Genomic DNA, 22140 nt, shown 5'->3' on the forward strand with positions numbered 1-22140 from the left:
ATGCCAGCAATGCTACCTTCCTGCTCCTCAAATGGGAAAGGACGTGAAGTTCTTGGTTTAACCCAGCACGCAGGATATATCCACTGACGCTCTCTTTCTTATAACTACCCCTCTATTTCTTTCATCCTTTCGTCTGTCTTCCTATCTGTCATCCTTAAGCATAGCTCAAGCTGCTAAAGTGCTGTTTTCCTTCTAGACTGTAAGCTCGTTGTGGGCAGGGAATGTGTTGTAGTGTTGTGTTATTCTCTCCCAAGCGCTTAGTATAGTGCTCTGCACACAGTGAGTGCACAATATATATAATCATGGCATCTGTTAAGCGCTTACTATGTGCCAAGCACTGTTCTAAGCACCGGGGGAATACAAGGTAATCAGGTTGTCCCACATGGGGCTCACAGTCTGAATCCCCATTTTGCAGATGAGGTAACTGAGGCCGAGAGAAGTTAAGGGACTTGCCCAAAGTCACACGGCTGACAAGTGGCGGAGCCGGGATTAGAATCCATGACCTCTGACACCCAAGACTGCGCCTTTTCCACTGAGCCACGCTGCTTCTCTGCAGCATGCTTCTCTGCATCAATATATGTGATTATTGATGGTTTGATCTTTCCCCCAGAATGCCTTAAAAAGACTTTTTATGATTCACTATGTATTCATAGTGTATTCATGTATTTTCCCTTTTCAGTTATAAAGAAAAAGGAAAAAAAAAATTCTTGGGAACTAATTTGGAAAGGGTGATTTCAGTGACTGGGGAGAGCGCCTTAATGAGCTCAATCAGTTCATTTTTCCCAGAGTTCGTCTGTGATTATAATTATGTAAAATTGCCCAACCATGTTTGCATTACCCTGATTTCCATCTCAGGGTTAATCTCTTATAATGGCATGTGGGGGAAAGTTGAAATTACTGCCGTCTCAGCTTTTCTTTCTCTTTCAGATTGTCAGCTGTGTGACTTTGGGCAAGTCACTTAACTACTCTGTGCCTCATTTACCTCATCTGTAAAATGGGGATTGACTGTGAGCCCCCTGTGGGACAACCTGATCACATTGTAGCCTCCCCAGCGCTTAGAACAGTACTTTGCACGTAGTAAGCGCTTAATTAAATGCCATTATTATGATTATTTCTTTGTTTATACCCACCTTCTCTCGATGACTACTTAAATGTGTCATTCATCTCCAGGAGATGGAGGAAACTGAGTATTTTTTAATGGTATTTAAGTGTTTACTAGGCGCCAGATACTATACTAAGCACTGGGGTAGATACAAGATAATCTGGTTGGACACAGTCCATGTCTCACATGGGACTCACAGTCTTAGTCCCCATTTTACAGATGAGGTAACTGAGGCACAGAAAAGTTAAGTGGCTGGACCAAGGTTATGCAGAGGTCAAATGGCAGAGCTGGAATTAGAACCCAGGTCCTTCTGACTCCCAAGCCCGTTCTGTATTCACTAGGCCAAGCTTCAGATCATTTCATCAATGGTATTTATTGAGCACTTGCTATGTGCAGAGCACTGTACTAAGTGCTTAAGAGAGTACAATGCAACAGAATTAGCAGAGACGTTCCATGCCTATAATGAGCTTACTGTCTAATCACACCACCAGATAACTCAGTGCACCAGTGATAACTAAAGGCCTGCTCTTTTAAGTCTGAGACTGAAGATGCTTAACCATCCATGAGAGAGAGAGAGAGAGAGAGAGAGAGAGAGAGAGAGAGCAGGACTGATAATCAGTCAATCAATCAATCAGTCAATCGTATTTGTTGAGCGCTTACTGTGTGCAGAGCACTGTACTAAGAGCTTGGGAAGTACAAGTTGGCAACATATAGTGACGGTCCCTACCCAACAGCGGGCTCACAGTTTAGAAGGGGGAGACAGAGAACAAAACAAAACATATTAACAAAATAAAATAAATAGAATAGATATGTACAAGTAAAATAAATAAATAAATAGAGTAATAAATAAGTATAAACATATATACATATATATAGGTGCTGTGGGGAAGGGAAGGAGGTAAGGCGGGGGGGGAAGGAGAGGGGGAAGAGGGGAAGAGGAAGGAGGGGGCTCAAAAGAGTATTGGTCTCAAAATCTAGTTTACCAGTAACTTAAGGGGTTTGAATTTAGAGCCTTTAACAGAACCATTTCATCATTTCTAGTTACTGTACAAGCTCTACCTTCACCACCTCTGAAATCCCTCTATCAGACCAAAACCCCCTCACCGGCCTTCTCTCCCACACACTGCATCCCCACAAGTCTGTCCTGTTCCTCCACAAAGACCTCTGATCTTTTGACCCCATCCAGTTTTCTCAGGTCCTCATCCCCTATTTAGCCTCGGTCCCCAAACCGCTTTCCCTTGTTGACCAAATTGCCAACCTCAAGTCCACTGTCACGTCTGAACTCTACTCTCTCACTCTCCTATCCCTCCATCGATCTCGTACCACTAACCCAGCCCTGTATCACCGCCACAGTTAGTGTCCTTCACTCCTGTGCACAATCTGCAGAGCGCTGCTGGCAGAAACGTAGATAACCTGACCTCATCGACCTTAAGCTTATTTCATTCATTCAATCGTATTTATTGAGCGCTTACTGTGTGCAGAACACTGTACTAAGCTCTTGGGAAGTCCAAGTCGGTAACATATAGAGACGGTCCCTACCCAACAACGGGCTCCCAGTCTAGTAGGGGGAGACAGACAACAAAACAAAACATGGAGACAGGTGTCAAAATCGTCAGAACAAATAGAATTAAAGCTAGATGCACATCATTGCCAAAATAAATAGTAAATATGTACAAGTAATAAATCTGTACAAATATATATATATATAGGTGCTGGGGGGAGGGGAAGGTGGTAGGGCGGGGGGAATGGGGAGGAGGAGAGGAAAAAGGGGGCTCAGTCTGGGAAAGCCTCCTGGAGGAGGTGAGCTCTCAGTAGGGCTTTGAAGGGAGGAAGAGAGCTAGCTTGGCGGATGTGTGGAGGGAGGGCATTCCAGGCCAGGGGGAGGACTTAGGCCGGGAGTCGACGGCGGGACAGGCGAGAACGAGGCCCAGTGAGGAGGTTAGTGGCGGCAGAGGAGCGGAGGGTGCAGGCTGGGCTGGAGAAGGAGAGAAGGGAGGTGAGGTAGGAGGGGACGAGGGGCTGGACAGCCTTGAAACCGAGAGTGAGGAGGTGCTTTAACTCTGCCCTCTCCTCTGCCTGGCAAAATTATTTCTCTGTCTTTATTAACAGCCATGTCCATTGCCCTTGCGAGTTGTTCCAGACATTTAACTCCCTCCTCAAACCCCTGTCTCCCCACCTCCCCCATCCCTCGCCCATAATGCCCTGGCATCCTGCTGTACTGTGAAACTTGGCCCCTTCAGGCGTGATCTCCGTAAAGTCACGCCGATCATCTCCAGTCCGTCCCTCCTCCTGCCCCTCCTTCAACTTGCCCATCCTTCCCAGGAGTATCTCAAGAGATCTCCAGCCTTCTCTCAAAATCCACCCGCTACACCTTTGCGTCCAACCCCGTCCCTTTACACTTTATTAAGGCACTTACCCTTTCCTTTCTTCCCTCCCTGACTGCTATTTTCAACTGTTTGCTCTTCAGTGACTTAATGATGGCATTTAAGTGCTTACTATGTGCAAAGCACTCTTCTAAGCCCTGAAGCACTGTTCTAAGCGCTGACTTCTTCCCCACTGCTTTCAAAACATGTTCATGTCTTCCCTATCCTAAAAAAAGCCCCTCCCTTGACCATATGGCTCCCTCCAGTTATCACCCCATCTCCCTCAAACCATTCACCTCCAAATTGCTTGAGCTAGTTGTCTACACCTGCGTTCTCAAGTTCCTCTCCCCTAGTTCTCTCCTGGACCCCCTCCAATCTGGCTTCCGTCCCCTTCATGCCACCGAAACTGCCCTCTCAAAGAATTATCTCCTTCTTCCAAATCCAGCGGCCTTTACTCCATCCTAATCTTCCTCGACCTCTCTGCTGCCTTAGACACTATCGACCACCCCCTTCTCCAGGAAACTTTATCCAACCTTGGCTTCCCTGACATTATCCTCTCCTAGTTCTCCTCCAATATTTGTGGCCTCTCAGCCTCTTTCATGGGCTCCTCCTCTGCCTCCCACCCTAACTGTGAGAGTCCCTCGGAGTTCAGTTCTGGGTCCCCTTCTATTCTCCATCTACGCCCACTCCCTTGGAGAACTCAGTCGCGTCTATGACTTCAACAGCCACCTTCATGCAGATGATCTCGATCCTTCTCTCCAGTCTCACATTTCCTCCTGCCTTCAAGACTTGGCTTCTGTACTTGGATGTACTGCCGTCACCTCTAGCATAACATGTCCAAAGCAGAGCTCCTTAACTTCCCATCCAAAGCCTGTCCTCCCCCTGACATTCCCATCACTGTAGACGGCACCACCATCCCTCCTGTTTCACAAGCCTGTTACTCTGGCACTATCCGTGACTCTTCTCTCTCTCATTCTACCTACATATTCAATCTCTCACTAAATCCTGTTGGTTCAAGCTTCACTGCATTGCTAAAATCTTTCCTCTCCATCCAAATTCGTACCACGTTAATCCAAGCATTTACCCTACCCTGCATCGATTGCTGCCTCAGCCTCCGTGCTGACCTCCCTGCCTCCTGTCTCTCCCCACTCCACTCCATCCTGCACTCTGCTGCCCAGATCGTTTTTCTTCAAAAATGTTCAGTCCACGTTTCCCCACTTCTCAAGAACCTGCAGGGATCACCCATCCACCTAATCGCTCCTTCTGTACAGTCTCACATTTCCCCCTGCCTTCAAGACATCTGTACTTGGATGTCCTTTCATTCAATCGTATTTATTGAGCGCTTACTCTGTGCAGAGCACTGTGAAGCAGCGTGGCTCAGTGGAAAAGAGCATGGGCTTTGGAGTCAGAGCTCATGGGTTCAAATCCCGGCTCCGCCAATTGTCAGCTGTGTGACTTGGGGCCAGTCACTTCATTTCTCTGGGCCTCAGTTCCCTCATTTGTAAAATGGGGATTAAGCCCCATGTGGGACAACCTGATCACCTTGTAACCTCCCCAGTGCTTAGAACAGTGCTTTGCACATAGTAAGCGCTTAATAAATGCCATCATCATTATTATTACTACTAAGCTGCCATCACCTCTAGCATAACATGTCCAAAACAGAGCTCCTTAAACTTCCCACCCAAAGCCTGTCCTCCCCCTGACATTCCCATCACTGCAGACTCCTTCTCCTCTGCCTCCCACCCTAACCGTGAGAGTCTCTCAGAGTTCAGTCTTGGGTCAAACAGAAACTCCTTCCCATTGGATTTAAAGTAGTCAGTCACCATGCCCCTCTTTTACCTTACCTGACTCCTTTCCTGCTACAATCCAAGCCGCAGGCTTTGCTCCTGTAATGTTAACCTGCTCACCGCACCTTGGGCATCTCCATCTCGCCACCGACTCCTCTGGCCCATGTCCCTCTTTTATCCTGAAAACCTTCCCTTCTCATATCTGGCATATGATGATCACTCTCCCGACCTTCGAAGCCTTGTTCATTCATCCATTCAGTCGTATTTATTGAGCGCTCACTGTGTGCAGAGCGCTGGACTAAGCGCTTGGGAAGTCCAAGTCGGCAACATATAGAGACGGTCCCTACCCAACGACGGGCTCGCAGTCTAGAAGGGGGAGACAGCCAACAAAACAAAACATGTGGACAGGTGTCATGTCGTCAGAACAAATAGAATTAAAGCTAAGTGCACATCATTAACAAAATAAATAGAATAGTAAATATGTACTAGTAAAATAAATAGAGTAATAAAACTGTACAAACATATATACAGGTGCTGTGGGGAGGGGAAGGAAGTAGGGTGGGGGGATGGGGAGGAGGAGAGGAAAAAGGGGGCTCAGTCTGGGAAGGCCTCCTGGAGGAGGTGAGCTCTCAGGAGGGCGTTGAAGGGAGAAAGAGAGCTAGCTTGGTGGATGTGCGGAGGGGGGGCATTCCGGGCCAGGGGGAGGACGTGGGCCGGGGGTTGACGGTGGGACGGGCGAGAACGAGGCACAGTGAAGAGGTTAGCGGTGGCAGAGGAGCAGAGGGTGCGGGCTGGGCTGGAGAAGGAGAGAAGGGAGGTGAGGTAAGGAGGGGGCGAGGGGATGGACAGCCTTGAAGCCCAGGGTGAGGAGTTTTTGCCTGATGCGTAGGTTGACTGGTAGCCACTGGAGATTTTTGAGGAGGGGAGTAGCATGCCCAGAGCGTTTCTGCACAAAGATGAACCGGGCAGCAGCATGAAGTATAGACTGAAGTGGGAAATAGACTGATGTGTTCAAGGCAGATCTCCTCCAAGAGGCCTTCCCGGAATAGGCCTTTATTTCTCCTTCTCCCACTCCTTTTTGCCTCACCTTTGCACTTGGATTTTCACCCTGTAGTCACCCCTCCCTGAGGCCCACAGCACTTATGTGCTTATCCATAATTTATTTCTTTTCATGTCCGTATCTGCCTTTAGACTTGTAAGAAGGCTGTGGGCAGGGAGCGTGTCTTAATACAGTGCTCTGCACACAGTAAACGCTCAGTAAATATGGTTGATGGATCATTTCTTCCAATTCCAGCTGTTGGTTTGCCATTCTTGTCCTGTATGCACTGCTTGATAACCCTGATTTTCTTCTGTATTCTTATACATACCATCAAAGCTTCAGCACAGTCATGAAGCTTACATTTCCTCTTCCAGAAACCATCTACTTTGATCTTGTATATCTCACCATTGACCCCCCCTTACCCATGTTCTCCCCCTGGCCTGGAACTCCCTTCCACTTCATATCTGACAGATCACCACTCTCCCCACCTTCAAAACCATCTTAAAATCACTTCTTCTCCAAGAGGCCATCCCCAAGTCCTCATTTCCCCTGCTCCCTTTCGCTTCACCCTTGCACTTGAATTTGTATGCTTTATGCACTTAAAAGTGATAAGAACAATGATCATGGTATATTTATGTGCCAAGCACTGTTCTAAGCACTGGAGTAGATACAACCAGATTGTCCCACATGGGGCTCACAGTTTTAATCTCCATTTTATTCATTCATTCATTAAGTCATATTTATTGAGTGCTTACTGTGTGCAGAGCACTGTACTAAGCACTTGGGAGGTACAAGTTGGCTACATATAGAGACGGTCCCTACCCAACAACGGGCTCACAGTCTAGAAGGGGGAGACAGACAACAAAACAAAACATATTAACAAAATAAAATAAATAGAATAAATATGTACAAATAAAATAAATAAATAAATAGAGTAATAAATACGTACAGACATATATACATATATACAGGTGCTTTGGGGAGGGGAAGGAGGTAAGGCGGTGGGGGGGGATGGAGGGGGGAGGAGGGGGAGAGGAAGGAGAGGAGGGGGACATAGTCCCTGTCCCACATTGAGTTCACATTTTAAGTAGAAGGGGGAGGGTATAATCCCTATTTTTACAGATGAGGAAACATATACAGCCATGCTAGCGCTCAATGTAATGGGTCTTGAATGAGGATCTACCCATGTTTTAATAGTATTATTATTATTATTATTATTAATAATAATAATGGTAAATAATAATGGTATTTTTTAAGCACTTTCTGTGTGCTAAGTAGGGAATTTAAGCCTTAGGGTAGATATAAGAAAATCAGATCAGACACAGTCCCTTTCCCCCCTGGGATTCACCATCCAGGGGAAAGGGACAACAGACCATTTCAAGCTTAACGTGTCTAAAACAGAGCTCCTTATCTTCCCACCCAAACCCTGTCCTCCCCCTGACTTTCCCATCACTGTAGACGGCAGCACCATCCTTCTCGCCTCCCAAGCCCGTAACCTTGGCGTTATCCTTGACTCCTCTCGCTCATTCTACCCCCATCTTCAATCTCTCACTAAATCCAGTTGGTTCAAACGTCACTGCGTTGCTAAAATCTTTCCTCTCCATCCAAACTGCTACCGTGTTAATCCAAGCACTTGTGCTATCCTGCATTTATTACTGCATTAGTCTCCTTGCTGACCTCCCAGCTTCCTGTCTGTCCCCACTCCAGTCTGTATTTCACTCTGCTGCCTGGGTCATTTTTCTACAAAACCGATCATTTTTCTACAAATCCACGTCCCCTCACCGCCCCCGCCCCCCCCCCCCCCAAAAAAAAAACTCCAGTGGCTGTCACCCACCTCTGTATCAAACAGAAACTCCTCGCCGTTAGCTTTCAAGCTTTTGGGAGAAGCAGCGTGGCTCAGTGGAAAGAGCCCGGGCTTTGGAGTCAGAGGTCAGGGGTTCAAATCCCGGCTCCACCAATTGTCAGCTGGGTGACTTTGGGCAAGTCACTTCAATCAATCAATCAATCAATCGTATTTATTGAGCGCTTACTGCGTGCAGAGTACTGCACTAAGCGCTTGGGAAGTACAAGTTGGCAACATATAGAGACAGTCCCAGCCAACAGTGGGCTCACAGTCTAAAAGACTTCACTCCTCTGGGCCTCAGTTACCTCATCTGTAAAATGGGGATGAAGACTGTGAGCCCCCCCAGGGACAACCTGATCACCTTGTAACCTCCCCAGCGCTTAGAACAGTGCTTTGCACATAGTAAGCACTTAATAAATGCCATTATTATTATTATTATTAAGAATTCCATTACCTTGCCCCCTCGTATCTCACCTCTCTCCTCTCCTTCTACAACCCAGCCCTGACACTCCTCTCCACCAGCGCTAACCTTCTCACTGTGCCTCAATCTTGCCGTCTCGCTGCCGACTCCTAGCCCGCATCCTGCCTCTGGCCTGGAATGCCCTTCCTCCTCAAATCCTAGAAATTACCTCCCCCGTCCACCTTCAAAGCCTTATTGAAGGCCCATCTCCTCCAAGAAGCCTTCCCAGACTCAGGCCACTTTTCCTCATCTCCCAATCTCTTCTCTGCCGCCCTGACTTGTTCCGTTTGCTCTTCCCTCATCCCAGCCTGGCAGCATTTATGTATATATCTGAGAAGCAGCGTGGCTCAGTGGAAAGAGCCCGGGCTTTGGAGTCAGAGGTCATGGGTTCAAATCCCCGCTCCGCCACTTGTCAGCTGTGCGACTTTGGGCAAGTCACTTAACTTCTCTGTGCCTCAGTTCCCTCATCTGTAAAATGGGGATTAAGATATTGACCCCCCTGTGGGACGACCTGATCACCTTGTAACCTCCCCAGCGCTTAGAACAGTGCCTTGCACATAGTAAGTGCTTAACAAATGCCATTATTATAATTATTATTCTTTATAATAATTTAGACTGTTAGCCCCACGGGAGACAACCTGATTACCTTGTATCTGCCCCAGTGCTTAGAACAGTGCTTAGCACATAGTAAGTGCTTAACAAATGCCATTATTATAATTATTATTCATTATAATAATTTAGACTGTTAGCCCCACGGGGGACAACCTGATTACCTTGTATCGACCCCAGTGCTTAGAACAGTGCTTAGCACATAGTAAGTGCTTAACAATTATTATCCTTTATTTGTATTGCTATCTGTGACCCCCACCCCTAAATGTAAGCTCACTGTGGGCAGGGAATGTCATTGTTCATTGTTGTACTGTCCCAAGTACTTAGTATAGTGCTCTGCACACAGTAAATGCTCAGTAAGTACAATTGAATGAATGAACATTTTGCAGACGAGGAAATTGAGGCACAGAAAAGTTAAGTATTTTGTCCAAGGTCATGTTGCAGGCAAGAGATAAGGTAGTGACTAAATCTAGGGCAATCAGTCGATGGGATTGATTGAGCTTTTACCATGTGTGGATAAATGTATTAAGTGCTTGGGAAAATATACTATAGGGTTGGCAGATACCACCCCTGCCCTCATGGAGCATATAGTCCTCTAGACTACAGTGTATTGTACAATGACTAGAACTCAATGTCATTGCGAATGGTCTTAAACTCCAGTGTCAATCCAAAACTTAATCATCACCAAATCTTGGTTTTGAGGAGCAGGCTGCAAGTTGGAGAGAGACACTCACTTAAACCAAAACAGATCACGGGTGCATTACCAAATGCACCAGACTCTTTATAGAAGACAGGGAAGGGAAGTTCCCCAGGAAAAAAAAATCTATAATGCACAGGAAAATAAAAGCATTTCTAGATAATACATTTCAAAGTACACACTGATCCTTTTGACATCATTTGAGATGATATTTAAGCCACCTTTATGTGCTAAATTGGCCTACGTCCATTGGCCAGGGAGCGTATTAAGAAAATTATTTAATTTATTTGTTTTTTTCTAGGTGCAGCCCTTAAAAGAATAATGGGCTGAATTAGGAATTGATATGAATAGAGTAAAACCTTATGGCATGCCAGGTAAAGTAGCTGTTGAGTGTTACTTGATTTCTTTGCCTTTTCCTAGGGTCACACAGCGATGCTGAATACTGGTTGTTGGCATCCGAAAATAAAAGAAGAATTTCTGACTTGTTCAAATGATGGGTGAGTAGGAAATACAGTGATATTTAGTGCCACATCACAGTTCCAAATGACTACAATGCCTAAAATCATCATCAGTGCTATTTATCAAGCGCTTACTATGTGCAGAACGCTGTTCTAAGCACTTGGGGAAGTATTAAAATGTTAGAGTTACATGATGGTTAATTGCTGATGGTTAGTCCGGGATCTGGAGGCCCTGCCCGATATTAATCAATCAATCGTATTTATTGAGCGCTTACTGTGTGCAGAACACTGTACTAAGCGCTTGGGAAGTACAGGTTGGCAACATATAGAGATGGTCCCTACCCAATAACGGGCTCACAGTCTATTACATCTAGTTGCTGCTGGAAAATCAGCTGCCCCGGGGCCTGGAATGGCAGGTGTTTTGGCTGCTGCTGAGGTAGTTTTTCTCTGAATAATAATAATACTGGTATTTGTTAACACTCACTATGTGTCAAGCACTTTTCTAAGCACTGGGGTAGATACAAGCTAATTAGGTTGGACACAGTCCCAGTCCCACGTGGGGCTCCCTGTCTTAATCCCCGTTTTACAGATGAGGTAACTGAGGCACAGAGCATAATAGTAATAATAATGATGGTATTTGTTAAGCGCTTACTTTGTGCCAAGCACCAAGTGCTGGGAAAGATACAAGGTAAGCAGGTTGTCCCACGTGGGGCTCACAGTCTTAATCCCCATTTTACAGATGAGGGAACTGAGACACAGAAACGTTAAGTGACTTGCCCAAGGTCACACAGCAGACAAGTGGCGCAACTGGATGGGGAACCCTGGTTCTTCTGACGTCCAGGCCCCTGCTCTATCCACCAGGCCACACTGCTTCTCTTTTCACCCCACACACTCAAAAATGAGAAATTGGCCCCTCCTATTGTTGGGTACCCCCGTATTTGAAAAATGTCATTAACTTTTTTGCATTTTAGTATCATTTCTTCATTCATTCAATTGTATTTATTGAGCGCTTACTGTATGCAAAGCACTGTACTAAGCGCTTGGGAGAGTACAATATAACAACAAACAGACCCATTCTCTGCCCGCAACGACTCACAGTCTAGAGGGGGTGACACATTAATATAAATAAATAGATAAATAAATTACAGAAATACACGTGTGCTTTGGGGATGGGAGGAAGATTATGTCAAGGAGTAGCTTAGGAGGTGATGAGAATAGTAAAAGTCTTCACATTTTTTTTAACTATGTGGTTTTAAATAATATAGGAAACATAATATCAGGATAAATGTATATCACAAGCCAAATCCTGGAGTCTGTGTTGTTATACTTCGAGAAGCAGTGTGGCTCAGTGGAAAGAGCCCGGGCTTTGGAGTCAGAGGTCAGGGGTTCAAATCCCGGCTCCGCCAATTGTCAGCTGTGTGACTTTGGGCAAGTCACTTCACTTCTCTGTGCCTCAGTGACCTCATCTGTAAAATGGAGATTAAGACTGTGAGCCCCCCGTGGGACAACCTGATCACCGTGTAACCTCCCCAGTGCTTAGAACAGTGCTTTGCACATAGTAAGCGCTTAATAAATGCCATCATTATTCTCATTGAACTGGATGGCTACATAATTGATATTATGGAGTTGAACGCACATAACAAATACCACAATTATTAGTATTATTATTATTATTTTCTGCTCACTTACTACTTATTCAGAGAAGCAGCGTGGCTTAGCGGAAAGAGCCCGGGCTTGGAAGTCAGAGGACGTGGGTTCTAATCCCGGCTCTGCCACTTGTCCGCTGTGTGACCTTGGGCAAGCCACTTCACTTCTCTGGGCCTCAGTTACCTCCTCTGTAAAATGGGGATTTAGACTGTGAGCCCCACCTGGGACAACCTGATTACCTTGTATCTACCCCAGTGCTTAGAACAGTGCTAAGCACATAGTAAGCGCTTAACAAATACCACAATTATTATTATTATTATTATTACTGCTTCACCTGACCTTCGGACGTATAGAAGAAATCTGTTAATACCAACAGAGCTCGTACCTAGTGAGACAGTCGTCACAATACACATTCCAAAGGCCAGAGGAACGCGTCTTAACCATCGCCGTTTCAGGGTAATAACCAAAATCAGTAAGGAAAAGTTGATATGTTCCTAACCACTTTTGTACCTCTTCCCAGATTAGAGTTGGTATATTTTGTGGAACATGGTGGGGAAGATTCTGCTTTAATTCCCTTTGTCGTATCTGTGTATTTTCAGCCATAAAAGCTGACCGGTTTCATCTGGGATCTTTCCTCCGATACAACACACTGTTTAAAACATTTTAAAAGCCAGATCCTCTAAAAAAAAATAACTGAATGAAAAAGCAGCAGTATCAAGAGGAAAATAGCGTTTTATATCCTCATTATGCTTTGGTTTTGTAAACACATCTCGAGTTCTGTGTTATTTAACATGTTTTCATTGAAATTCAGAACAATTTCTCATGGTCTCTTTTAATTGTTAGTCTTCTGATGTTGAAGTTGGGAGAAAAACAAAACATTCAAAAAAAATACTATTCCTTTTCCATAGAAACAGGAAATAAGTCCCTAAAGGGTTTTAGATTTAGCAATCAGCGCCCGTCAGGATTTTCTAAAAAGAATGAAAATATTTCATTGCAATTCTGATAAAGCTTTAAAAAGGAAGATTTATTACTCCCATATTGATTCCTTTTCATCTGACATTGTCTTACAGCAAAATCCTTTCTTCTAAATGTTTTCCTTGGCAATATATACGAAGTAAAACTTAAAACCCCAAGTTAACCTGGCTTGCAACCCAGTGAAACGGAGTAGAAAATTCATGCTTCTTCTTAACTAAAGGGTAGTGCTCAATTTTTCAGTACCGTTTTCAGGTTAAATATCCCCAATCTCTGGAGGTACCAATAAATTCAATTTTCACTGGTTGCTTTGCAATGCCCGAGGTCGAATTGGTCAGATAAATTCTTCAACACTCTTCCTGAGCAACCGTGCAAATATTGCACTTAATTTTTCCAAGTTGAAAGCAACAAAAGCATTAGGCGATCATTTGCTTCATCTCGTGTCAAAGACTTCCCCTTTGTAATGGAGATTTAATTTCTGAAAATACTCAATTGCATTTATTGTAAAGACTTTTGCCTTCAATATGGGAAACAATGTGATCACAGACTGATTTTTTAAGACTTTAAAGAAACACTAACTGATTTAATAACTGTATGGTTTGCCCCAACTGTATTTTGAAAAGAAATAGTTTGAAATGAAAGTGAAAAGAACTGTGGCTGCGTGGAATGAAAATGGGGATTGTTATGGATGTTAGTCACTTGGTGGCTTGGAAATTTCCGTACACATCCATTTGGAGCATTGTTTAAAATTTCCTCGCTCGTCCAGACCCTTTCCAAGTCAAATGGGAAGGGCCCCTTGAATTCATATTAGGCATAAATACCGAGACTTGTGTTCCTGCCGATTAAATTAAACAATCATGAGTTTATATTTAGTACACCTGGTTCTCCTGTCACGTTACATTTTTGATGGAGCCTCCATTACTGAAAATTTATAATATCTCTGCCACGTCTGATCCTGCCAGCTTGTCCACAAATGTTTCTTCTGGCATTTGCATCCCGTCCTATCCAGAGAGATGCCTGTTGTTGGGAAAAAATTCCCTAAGTCCCTAACGGCATTTAGGAAAACACTTATCGTGGAAGATCTGATTGTCCCTTTATTTTTTCTACCATTAATGGGTCGAGCAGCTGAAGTAAAAACCAGTTTAAAAGTAAATTGTCATGTAGTGCAGATGGTAAAGGGATGAGGGGCGTGCTCTTCTGTTCGGAGAATATTGAAATATATTCAAAAGTGGTTGGTTCACAAACACTGGCAACTAATATCCAATTAGTTTAAGCCATTCCAGACATCTCAAATTACAGGAGGAAACAGGAGTCAATAGTGAATTAATGATTTATATTCAATTTGTGTGTGTATGTACACACTACACAATGCACTATACATGTACAATGTATGTGGAAGCAGTGTAACCTAGTGGAAAGATTACGGGCCTGGGTTCTAATTCCAGCTCCATCACTTGTCTGCCGTGTGACCTTGGTCAAGTCACTTAACCTCTCCGTGCCTCAGTCCCCTCATCTGTAAAATGGGGATTCAACACCTGTTATTGCTCCTAGTTAGACTGTGAGTCCCATGTAGAACAGGGACTGTATGTAATCTGATTATCTGGAATCTGCCCCTGTGCTTAGAACAGTGCGTGGCACATAGTGAGCACTTGAGAAATACCACAGTTATTATTATTATTACAGCCCTTTTGTTTTCTTCCATCATATCCCATGGTTTCAGTCTAAACCATCCGCCGAGATACATTTTAAGATACATGACTTCCAGAAATTATATTTAAGCTGAATGAGTATTTTAATTTAAAATAAAAAAAAGAAAGTACAGTTTTACCATGCTAGATTTCAAAAAATTTAAGTGGCTGTTAATATTTTCCTGAGAAGGTGTTTAAATGTGATTTCGATGCCTGCTCTTTAGAATGTAAAATCAGATGCTGTGCTGAGAGTAGAGGTTCTCCAAGAGCAAAACTACTGTTTTAAGAATCTATTTTGCCATCCTTGTCTTGAGTTTCTCATTAGGTTTTCGCGAACATTGCTTGTGCCTTTGAATTGTAAAGAATTAAGACTGGGCAATTACCGTATAAAGATGAATTTGATCTAGCAAGAAGATCAAATTAATTATTCTTTTCTTAATAAATTATAAACAAAATTACAATTATGCAGCAGATTATCCTGCAGAGAGAGTGACAGGAGATAGGAATATACGTGATTTACGAGACAAAAGCACCAGTCTTTTTACACAAAAGATAGTACTCTCAGAAATGGTCTGAAATCTAACAATGGGAAGCTTTTTGCAGAGATCACTGTTTTCCGGGGTGCATTCTTTTAGGGGATTTTATCTTTGCATATTCGTAGAGACAAATTCAGCTAACGCATCTGGTCAACTGTAGGCCACTTCTGGACAAGAACACCTGTGAAGGTTTTATTTTGTATGTCATTGGGGATATGATCTCTATTTTATAAAGCTACATTTGGATAAGCTAGGGAAGTATTTCATGATTTGAACCCTCTGAAATGGCCGGTGCTTAGAACAGTGCTTTGCACATAGTAAGCGCTTAATAAATGCCATTATTATTATTATTAGTAGTAGTATTATTAGTATTATTATTATTATAAGTAGTTGACCTGAGGAAAAGTAGTAAGAGAGTCACGAAACTCCCCAGAGGGGAAAGTTGCAGGGGCGAAAATGTCCATATTTTCTAGAGGTCGGTGGTATTTTCGGCAGATGATTAGTTTCCGTTGTAATACTTACCCTTGCTAGCTGTCTGAAATGAAGAAAAAATCAGTAGAATTGTAAAGTCAGAACAGAGGCGATTATTTACAAAAGACACCAGACTGACATTCGTTGTTAATGGAACTAACAGTTGCTTTCACAGTTTTATTCCAACATGTGATGTGGTAAGGTAGTGGCGGTTGTTCTGGAGGTTTTGTTTTTTGTTTCGTTTTGTTTTTTTGGCAGTACATAGTTCATTAGAAAGTTAATGAAACCCCCATTTTAAGAAATGGGAAATTTAAATTTCACGGTTCCTTTTAAGTCTAAGGGTGAATCAGATATTAATTCCGAGAACACACAATGGAGGAACTACAAAGGAATCATTATTTAAAATACGGCCTGAAAATTCTACAGCGTAAAATACATCTCAAAAGCTGTTGAAAGGCAAAGAGGTGAGAAGAATTTTGAAAATAACACTTGCTTTCTGTGGGTTTTAGGTTATAGTGGCAGGGGAGGTTGAATCTCCTTAGCCGGCCTCTAACCTTAGCTTGTATAATAATAATAATAATGATGGCATTTAGTAAGCGCTTACTATGTGCAAAGCAATGTACTAAGCGCTCTATGAGGACTTGATTGTGTTTTTACCCCTGGGCTCCTGCTGATGCATTGGGGTGGAAGTGGATTCCATGTATAGCAGATGAGAGCATCTGCAGGTGAAATCCCAGTGCTTAGAACAGTGCTTGGCACATAGTAAGCACTTAACAAATGCCGTCGTCATCATTATTATTATGAACACTGAAAAGTTGAGAAGCAGAGTAGACTAGCGCTTAGAGCATGGGCCCGGGCATCGCACGGACCTGAGTTCCAATCCTGGCTCTGCCACTTGTCTGTTGTGTGACCTTGGGTAAGTCACGGCTGTGTGCCTCAGGTACCTCATCTGTAAAATGAGGATTAAGGCAGTGAGTCCCATGTAGGACATGAACTGTGTCCAATTTGATTAGCTTGTATCTACACCAGTGCTTACTACAGAGCAGTGCTTTGCACATAGTAAACGCTTAATAAATGCCATTATTATTATTATTATTACTATTATTATTATTATTATTATTGTTACAGTGCCTGGTACATCGCAAGTGCTTAACAATTACCATTAAGAAAACAAAATTCAGCAGGTTGGGCAGAACCCAATTTTTCATTTGCTGAAGTCTAAGCTGCCTTTTTTTGTACACAAAGCCAGTGTATGTCAGAGGCACGGCACAAGGTATGAAAATTAAAGGTGGCTATATATGCTGCAACAAAAATGGGTTTCCAATCCTTATAATAATATCTTGATTTCTTGAGTATCTTCATTTTTTCCACACCATTTTCTTCTTGAACTATTGTGGTAGAAATTAGCAAGTGAATGATTTTGACATACTTTCTCCTTTGGCCCAATATACACACGTAAGGGAAGAATATCAATTCTCCTTGATATTGAGGTTGTTTACTATTCATTCATTCAGTCGTATTTATTGAGCGCTTACTGTGTGCAGAGCACTGTACTAAGCGCTTGGGAAGGACAGGTTGGCAACATATAGAGACGGTCCCTACCCAACAGTGGGCTCACAGTCTACTATTTCTTCACGTCCAGAGAGAAACTTGAGATGGTGCCCGCTACATTTTTTGTGAGGTCCTACCATGGTGAGGTAGGGCTTTTAACATACCTAGCTGACTTTTTTTCTTGAACTCATATCTGTTTTTACCCAAACTAATTTTTCAAAGGGAATTCCTGTAACACAACTGTTTTACCAAAGTGCCAAAAAACATCAGATGGTAGGATCTTGATTACAAATGTGCCAGTCTTCATCTCGTTTCCTCTTGGATCCATCTCAGCAGAACCAACTGGCTCAAAATGTCGGCCGCTGTTTGTCGTACAGACACAGATAGAGCCGCACACCGTTTTGACCTCTCAGAGTAGTTTTTTAGGGCCTTGTGAATTACATCATCATCATCAATCGTAGTTATTGAGCGCTTGCTATGTGCAGAGCACTGTACTAAGCGCTTGGGAAGTACAAATTGGCAACATCTAGAGACAGTCCCTACCCAACAGTGGGCTCACAGTCTAAAATTACAGCCTTTTCAAGTGTCCTTAAAGCAAATCTACCACATTGAAGAATTGCCACCCACCGCGAGCAACACAAGCCATTATATCATTATCAGAATTTTGTGTTTTCTGTGCAGTAGCAAGGATTTACGAAAGATTTAAGGTCTTTAATGGAAGGGGATAATTTATAAAGTATTCTTAGAGGCCCTGTGCTAAATGTTTTACTGAACAAGATGGCTTACAAAGAAAATAGGAAAAAATAGACTTTCAACTTACTGTGTAATGTTCATTTTTGCATTTTAGTTGGAACTCTGAGCCCTTGTGATACCTAGTCATCATTATTTACAAGCCACCCGAAACTTCACAATCCATCTGTGGGGTAGAGGTGGTCAAACAGCTACTTACTTATCTACCAATCTGGACAGATGGATGAGTATCTTGTTCTTATAGGTCTCCACGGACACAGAGCCCATGACCTCTCCTGGTTTCCCTTTTGAGTACCATTAAGAATCCTTTAAAACTAACCTAAATTATTCTGCAGCTTAAATCCATTCTTCCCACATTTGCTGTGGCCATTCGTCCAGTCACCTGAGAGGTGAACCTTCAGCTGACTGAAATAAATTTCAGAAGAAGCAGCGTGGCTCAGTGGAAAGAGCCCGGGCTTTGGAGTCAGAGATCATGGGTTCAAATCCCGGCTCCGCCAATTGTTAGCTGTGTGACTTTGGGCAAGTCACTTCACTTCTCTGTGCCTCAGTTACCTCATCTGCAAAATGGGGATGAAAACTGTGAGCACCCACTGTTGGGTAGGGACCGTCTCTATATGTTGCCAAATTGTACTTCCCAAGAGCTTAGTACAGTGCTGTGCACACAGTAAGCACTCAATAAATACGATTGAATGAATGAGCCCCCCATGGGACAACTTGATCACCTGGTAACCTTCCCAGCGCTTAGAACAGTGCTTTGCACATAGTAAGTGGTTAATAAGTGCCATTATTATTATTATTATAAATTACTCTCAGCCCTTAAAGCATTTCAAAATGAATTAAAATATTCATTCAATCATATTTAGTGATTCAATCATCTTTAATGAGCACTGTACTAAGCGCTTGGAAAGAACAATTCAGCAATAAAGAGAGGCAGTCCCTGCCCACACCAGGGTACGCTTGTTTTGTTGTTTCCCTTCTATACGGGAAACGACAGCAGAAGCAGCATGGCTCAGTGGAAAGAGCCTGGGCTTTGGAGTCAGGGGTCATGGGTTCTAATCCTGGCTCTGCCACTTGTCAGCTGTGTGACTTTGGGCAAGTCACGTCACTTCTCTGTGCCTCAATTCTCTCATCTGTAAAATGGGGATTAAGATTGTGAGCCCCACGTGGGACCACCTGATCACCTTGTATCCCCCAGCACTTAAAATAGTGCTTTGCACATAGTAATTGCTTTACAAATGCCATTATTATTATTATTATTATATGGGGGAAGTTGAATTATAAAGAGGTTGTCACTTGTCATATTAAATAGTGTAGTATAAGTAGGGAATATAGAGGTTTGAAATTGCCAATTCAATTTAAATTGTCACTAAGCCGCAATCCTGAGGGAGTGAGTTCATTCTAGTGAAAGAGCGTGGTTCTGCGAGACAGGAGACCTGGGTTCAATTAAAAATTGTTCCATTGGCCTGCTGTGTGCTCTTGGGCAAGCCACATAACTTTTCTTTGCCTCAGGGTCCTTTGTAAAAATGGAAACTCTATGAGCCTGTCTCCCTACTTTGCAGGGAAGTTGTAAGGCTAAAAAGGGCTTCGGAAAATGAAAGAGATGTGCAAATATCACGCATTATGGATGAAACTTCTCAGTATTGCGAGTTTGAAGTTTTGAACAGTTGACAGTTCATCATTTTTGTAAATCTCCCAGTCGAAAAGGGATTTGCTTTTAAGTGTTCAAGACTTCTCTTCAGAAAAAGAATTGCTGACAATTATTCCCTAACAACATGCCTTTCACGCTCCATTTTTACCTCGCTTATAGAGGGAGTTTCCTTTGAAGTCACAGGAATTCTGCCCCTCTGTTTACTTGGTTTCAGTGTGTACAAATGACTTTCAAGGATTTAAATGAATGTGCCTATTATAATTCTTATTGTATTTTTGAAGTGCTTACCATGTGTCAAGCACTGTGCTAAGTGTTGTGGAGATACAAAATAACCAGGTGAGATATATATGTGGTCCCTGTCCCAAGTGGGGCTCACAGTCTTAAGCAATCAATCAATCAATCGTATTTATTGAGTGCTTACTGTGTGCAGAGCACTGTACTAAGCGCTTGGGAAGTACAAGTTGGCAACATATAGAGCAGAGGGAGAGAAAACATTGAATTACAGATTTTACAGATGAGGCAACCGAGGCACAGAGAAGTGAAGTGACTTGCCTGAGGTCACACAGCTGGCTAGTGGTGGAGGCCTCTGACGCCCAGGCCTGAGCTCTTTCCACTAGACCATGATGCTCCTCATTATTAATAGTATTATTAATATATTTTTATTTTTTCATTATTGTTTTCTTCCCCCAAATACTCCCCTCCTCCAATCTCTTCAACATTTCTCACTCTAGGCTCAAGCCGACAGGATATATTGGGAAATCCACCACTGCAATGCATAAATGTTGCATCCGTAGAGAGATATCCTAGTCTGTGAGCTTGTTGTGGGCAGGGATTGTCTCCCTTTATTGCTATATTGTAATAATAATAATAATAACAATAATTATAATGACATAAAGCACTTACTATGTGCAAAGCACTGTTCATTCATTCAGTTGTATTTATTGAGCGTTTACTATGCGCGGAGCATTGTACTAAGCACTTGGGAAGTACAAATCAGCAGCACTGTTCTAAGTGCTGGGGAGGTTACAAGGTGATCAGGCGGGGCTCACAATCTTAATCCCCATTTTACAGTTGAGGTAACTGAGGCACAGAGAAGTGACTTGCCCTAAATCACACAGCTAACAAGTGGCAGAGCCGGGATTTGAACCCATGACCTCTGACTCCAAAGCCCGGGCTCTTTCCACTGAGCCATGCTGCTTCTCTTGTACTTTCCCCAGCGCTCAGTACAGTGCTCTGCACCCAGTAAGTGCTCAATAAATACGACTGAAAGAATGAACAAAGATATCTTGCTCTGTGGACAGGTGGAGCAAGAATTCTGGAAATAGCAGGGCAATGTGGCTCAGTGGAAAAGAGCCTGGGCTTTGGAGTCAGAGGTCATGGGTTCAAATTCCAGCTCTGCCAATTGTCAGCTGTGTGACTTTGGGCAAATCACTTCACTTCTCTGGGCCTCAGTTCCCTCATCTGTAAAATGGGGATTAAGACTGTGAGCCCCCCGAGGGACAACCTGATCACCTTGTAACCTCCCCTGTGCTTAGAACAGTTCTTTGCGCATAGTAAGCGCTTAATAAATGCCATCATTATTATTAATGTGGGCACTGAAGGTGGCAGCCATTACTGAAGCTGCTACTCTTCCATCTACCTGCTGGTTTTTTGTGTTATCGTATAACGTTGGCATCTTGCTGAGGTCACTTCAGCTGTAAGTAGGTTTTTAAAGTAAAATTATTGCATGTAATAATAATAATAATAATAATAATGATGATGATGATGATGGTATTTGTTAAGCACTTACTATTGGCATTCTGCTGAGGTCACTTCAGCTGTAAGTAGGTTTTTAAAGTAAAATTCTTGCATGCAATAATAATAATAATAATAATAATAATGATGGTATTTGTTAAGCACTTACTATTGGTATTCTGCTGAGGTCACTTCAGCTGTAAGTAGGTTTCTTAAGTAAAATTCTTGCATGCAATAATAGTAATAATAATAATAATAATGTTGATATTTGTTAAGCCCTTACTATTGGCATTCTGCTGAGGTCACTTCAGCTGTAAGTAGGTTTTTTAAGTAAAATTCTTGCATGCAATAATAATAATAATGATGATGGTATTTGTAAAGCACTTACTATTGACATACTGCTGAGGTCACTTCACCTGTAAGTAGGTTTTTCAAGTAAAATTCTTGCATGCAATAATAATAATAATAATGATGATGGTATTTGTTAAGCACTTACTATTGGCATTCTGCTGAGGTCACTTCAGCTGTAAGTAGGTTTCTTAAGTAAAATTCTCGCATGCAATAATAGTAATAATAATAATAATGATGATGGTGTTTGTTCAGCACTTACTATTGGCATTCTGCTGAGGTCACTTCACCTGTAAGTAGGTTTTACAAGTAAAATTCTTGCATGCAATAATAATAATAATAATGATGGTATTTGTTAAGCACTTACTATTGGTATTCTGCTGAGGTCACTTCAGCTGTAAGTAGGTTTCTTAAGTAAAATCCTTGCATGCAATAAT

General features: G+C 42.8%; 1 protein-coding gene across 1 annotated transcript in view; it reads left to right on the forward strand.

The window, feature by feature from the left end:
- Nucleotides 1–22140, forward strand: part of WDR70 (WD repeat domain 70) — a 462347-nt gene that overhangs the window by 162840 nt on the left and 277367 nt on the right. Inside the window, 1 exon segment of the mRNA XM_038743389.1 lies at nucleotides 10321–10397. Within this exon segment, the coding sequence (XP_038599317.1) occupies nucleotides 10321–10397 (77 nt within the window).

The sequence above is a fragment of the Tachyglossus aculeatus genome, chromosome 3, assembly GCF_015852505.1.
Source record: "Tachyglossus aculeatus isolate mTacAcu1 chromosome 3, mTacAcu1.pri, whole genome shotgun sequence".
NCBI classification, from domain to species: domain Eukaryota; kingdom Metazoa; phylum Chordata; class Mammalia; order Monotremata; family Tachyglossidae; genus Tachyglossus; species Tachyglossus aculeatus.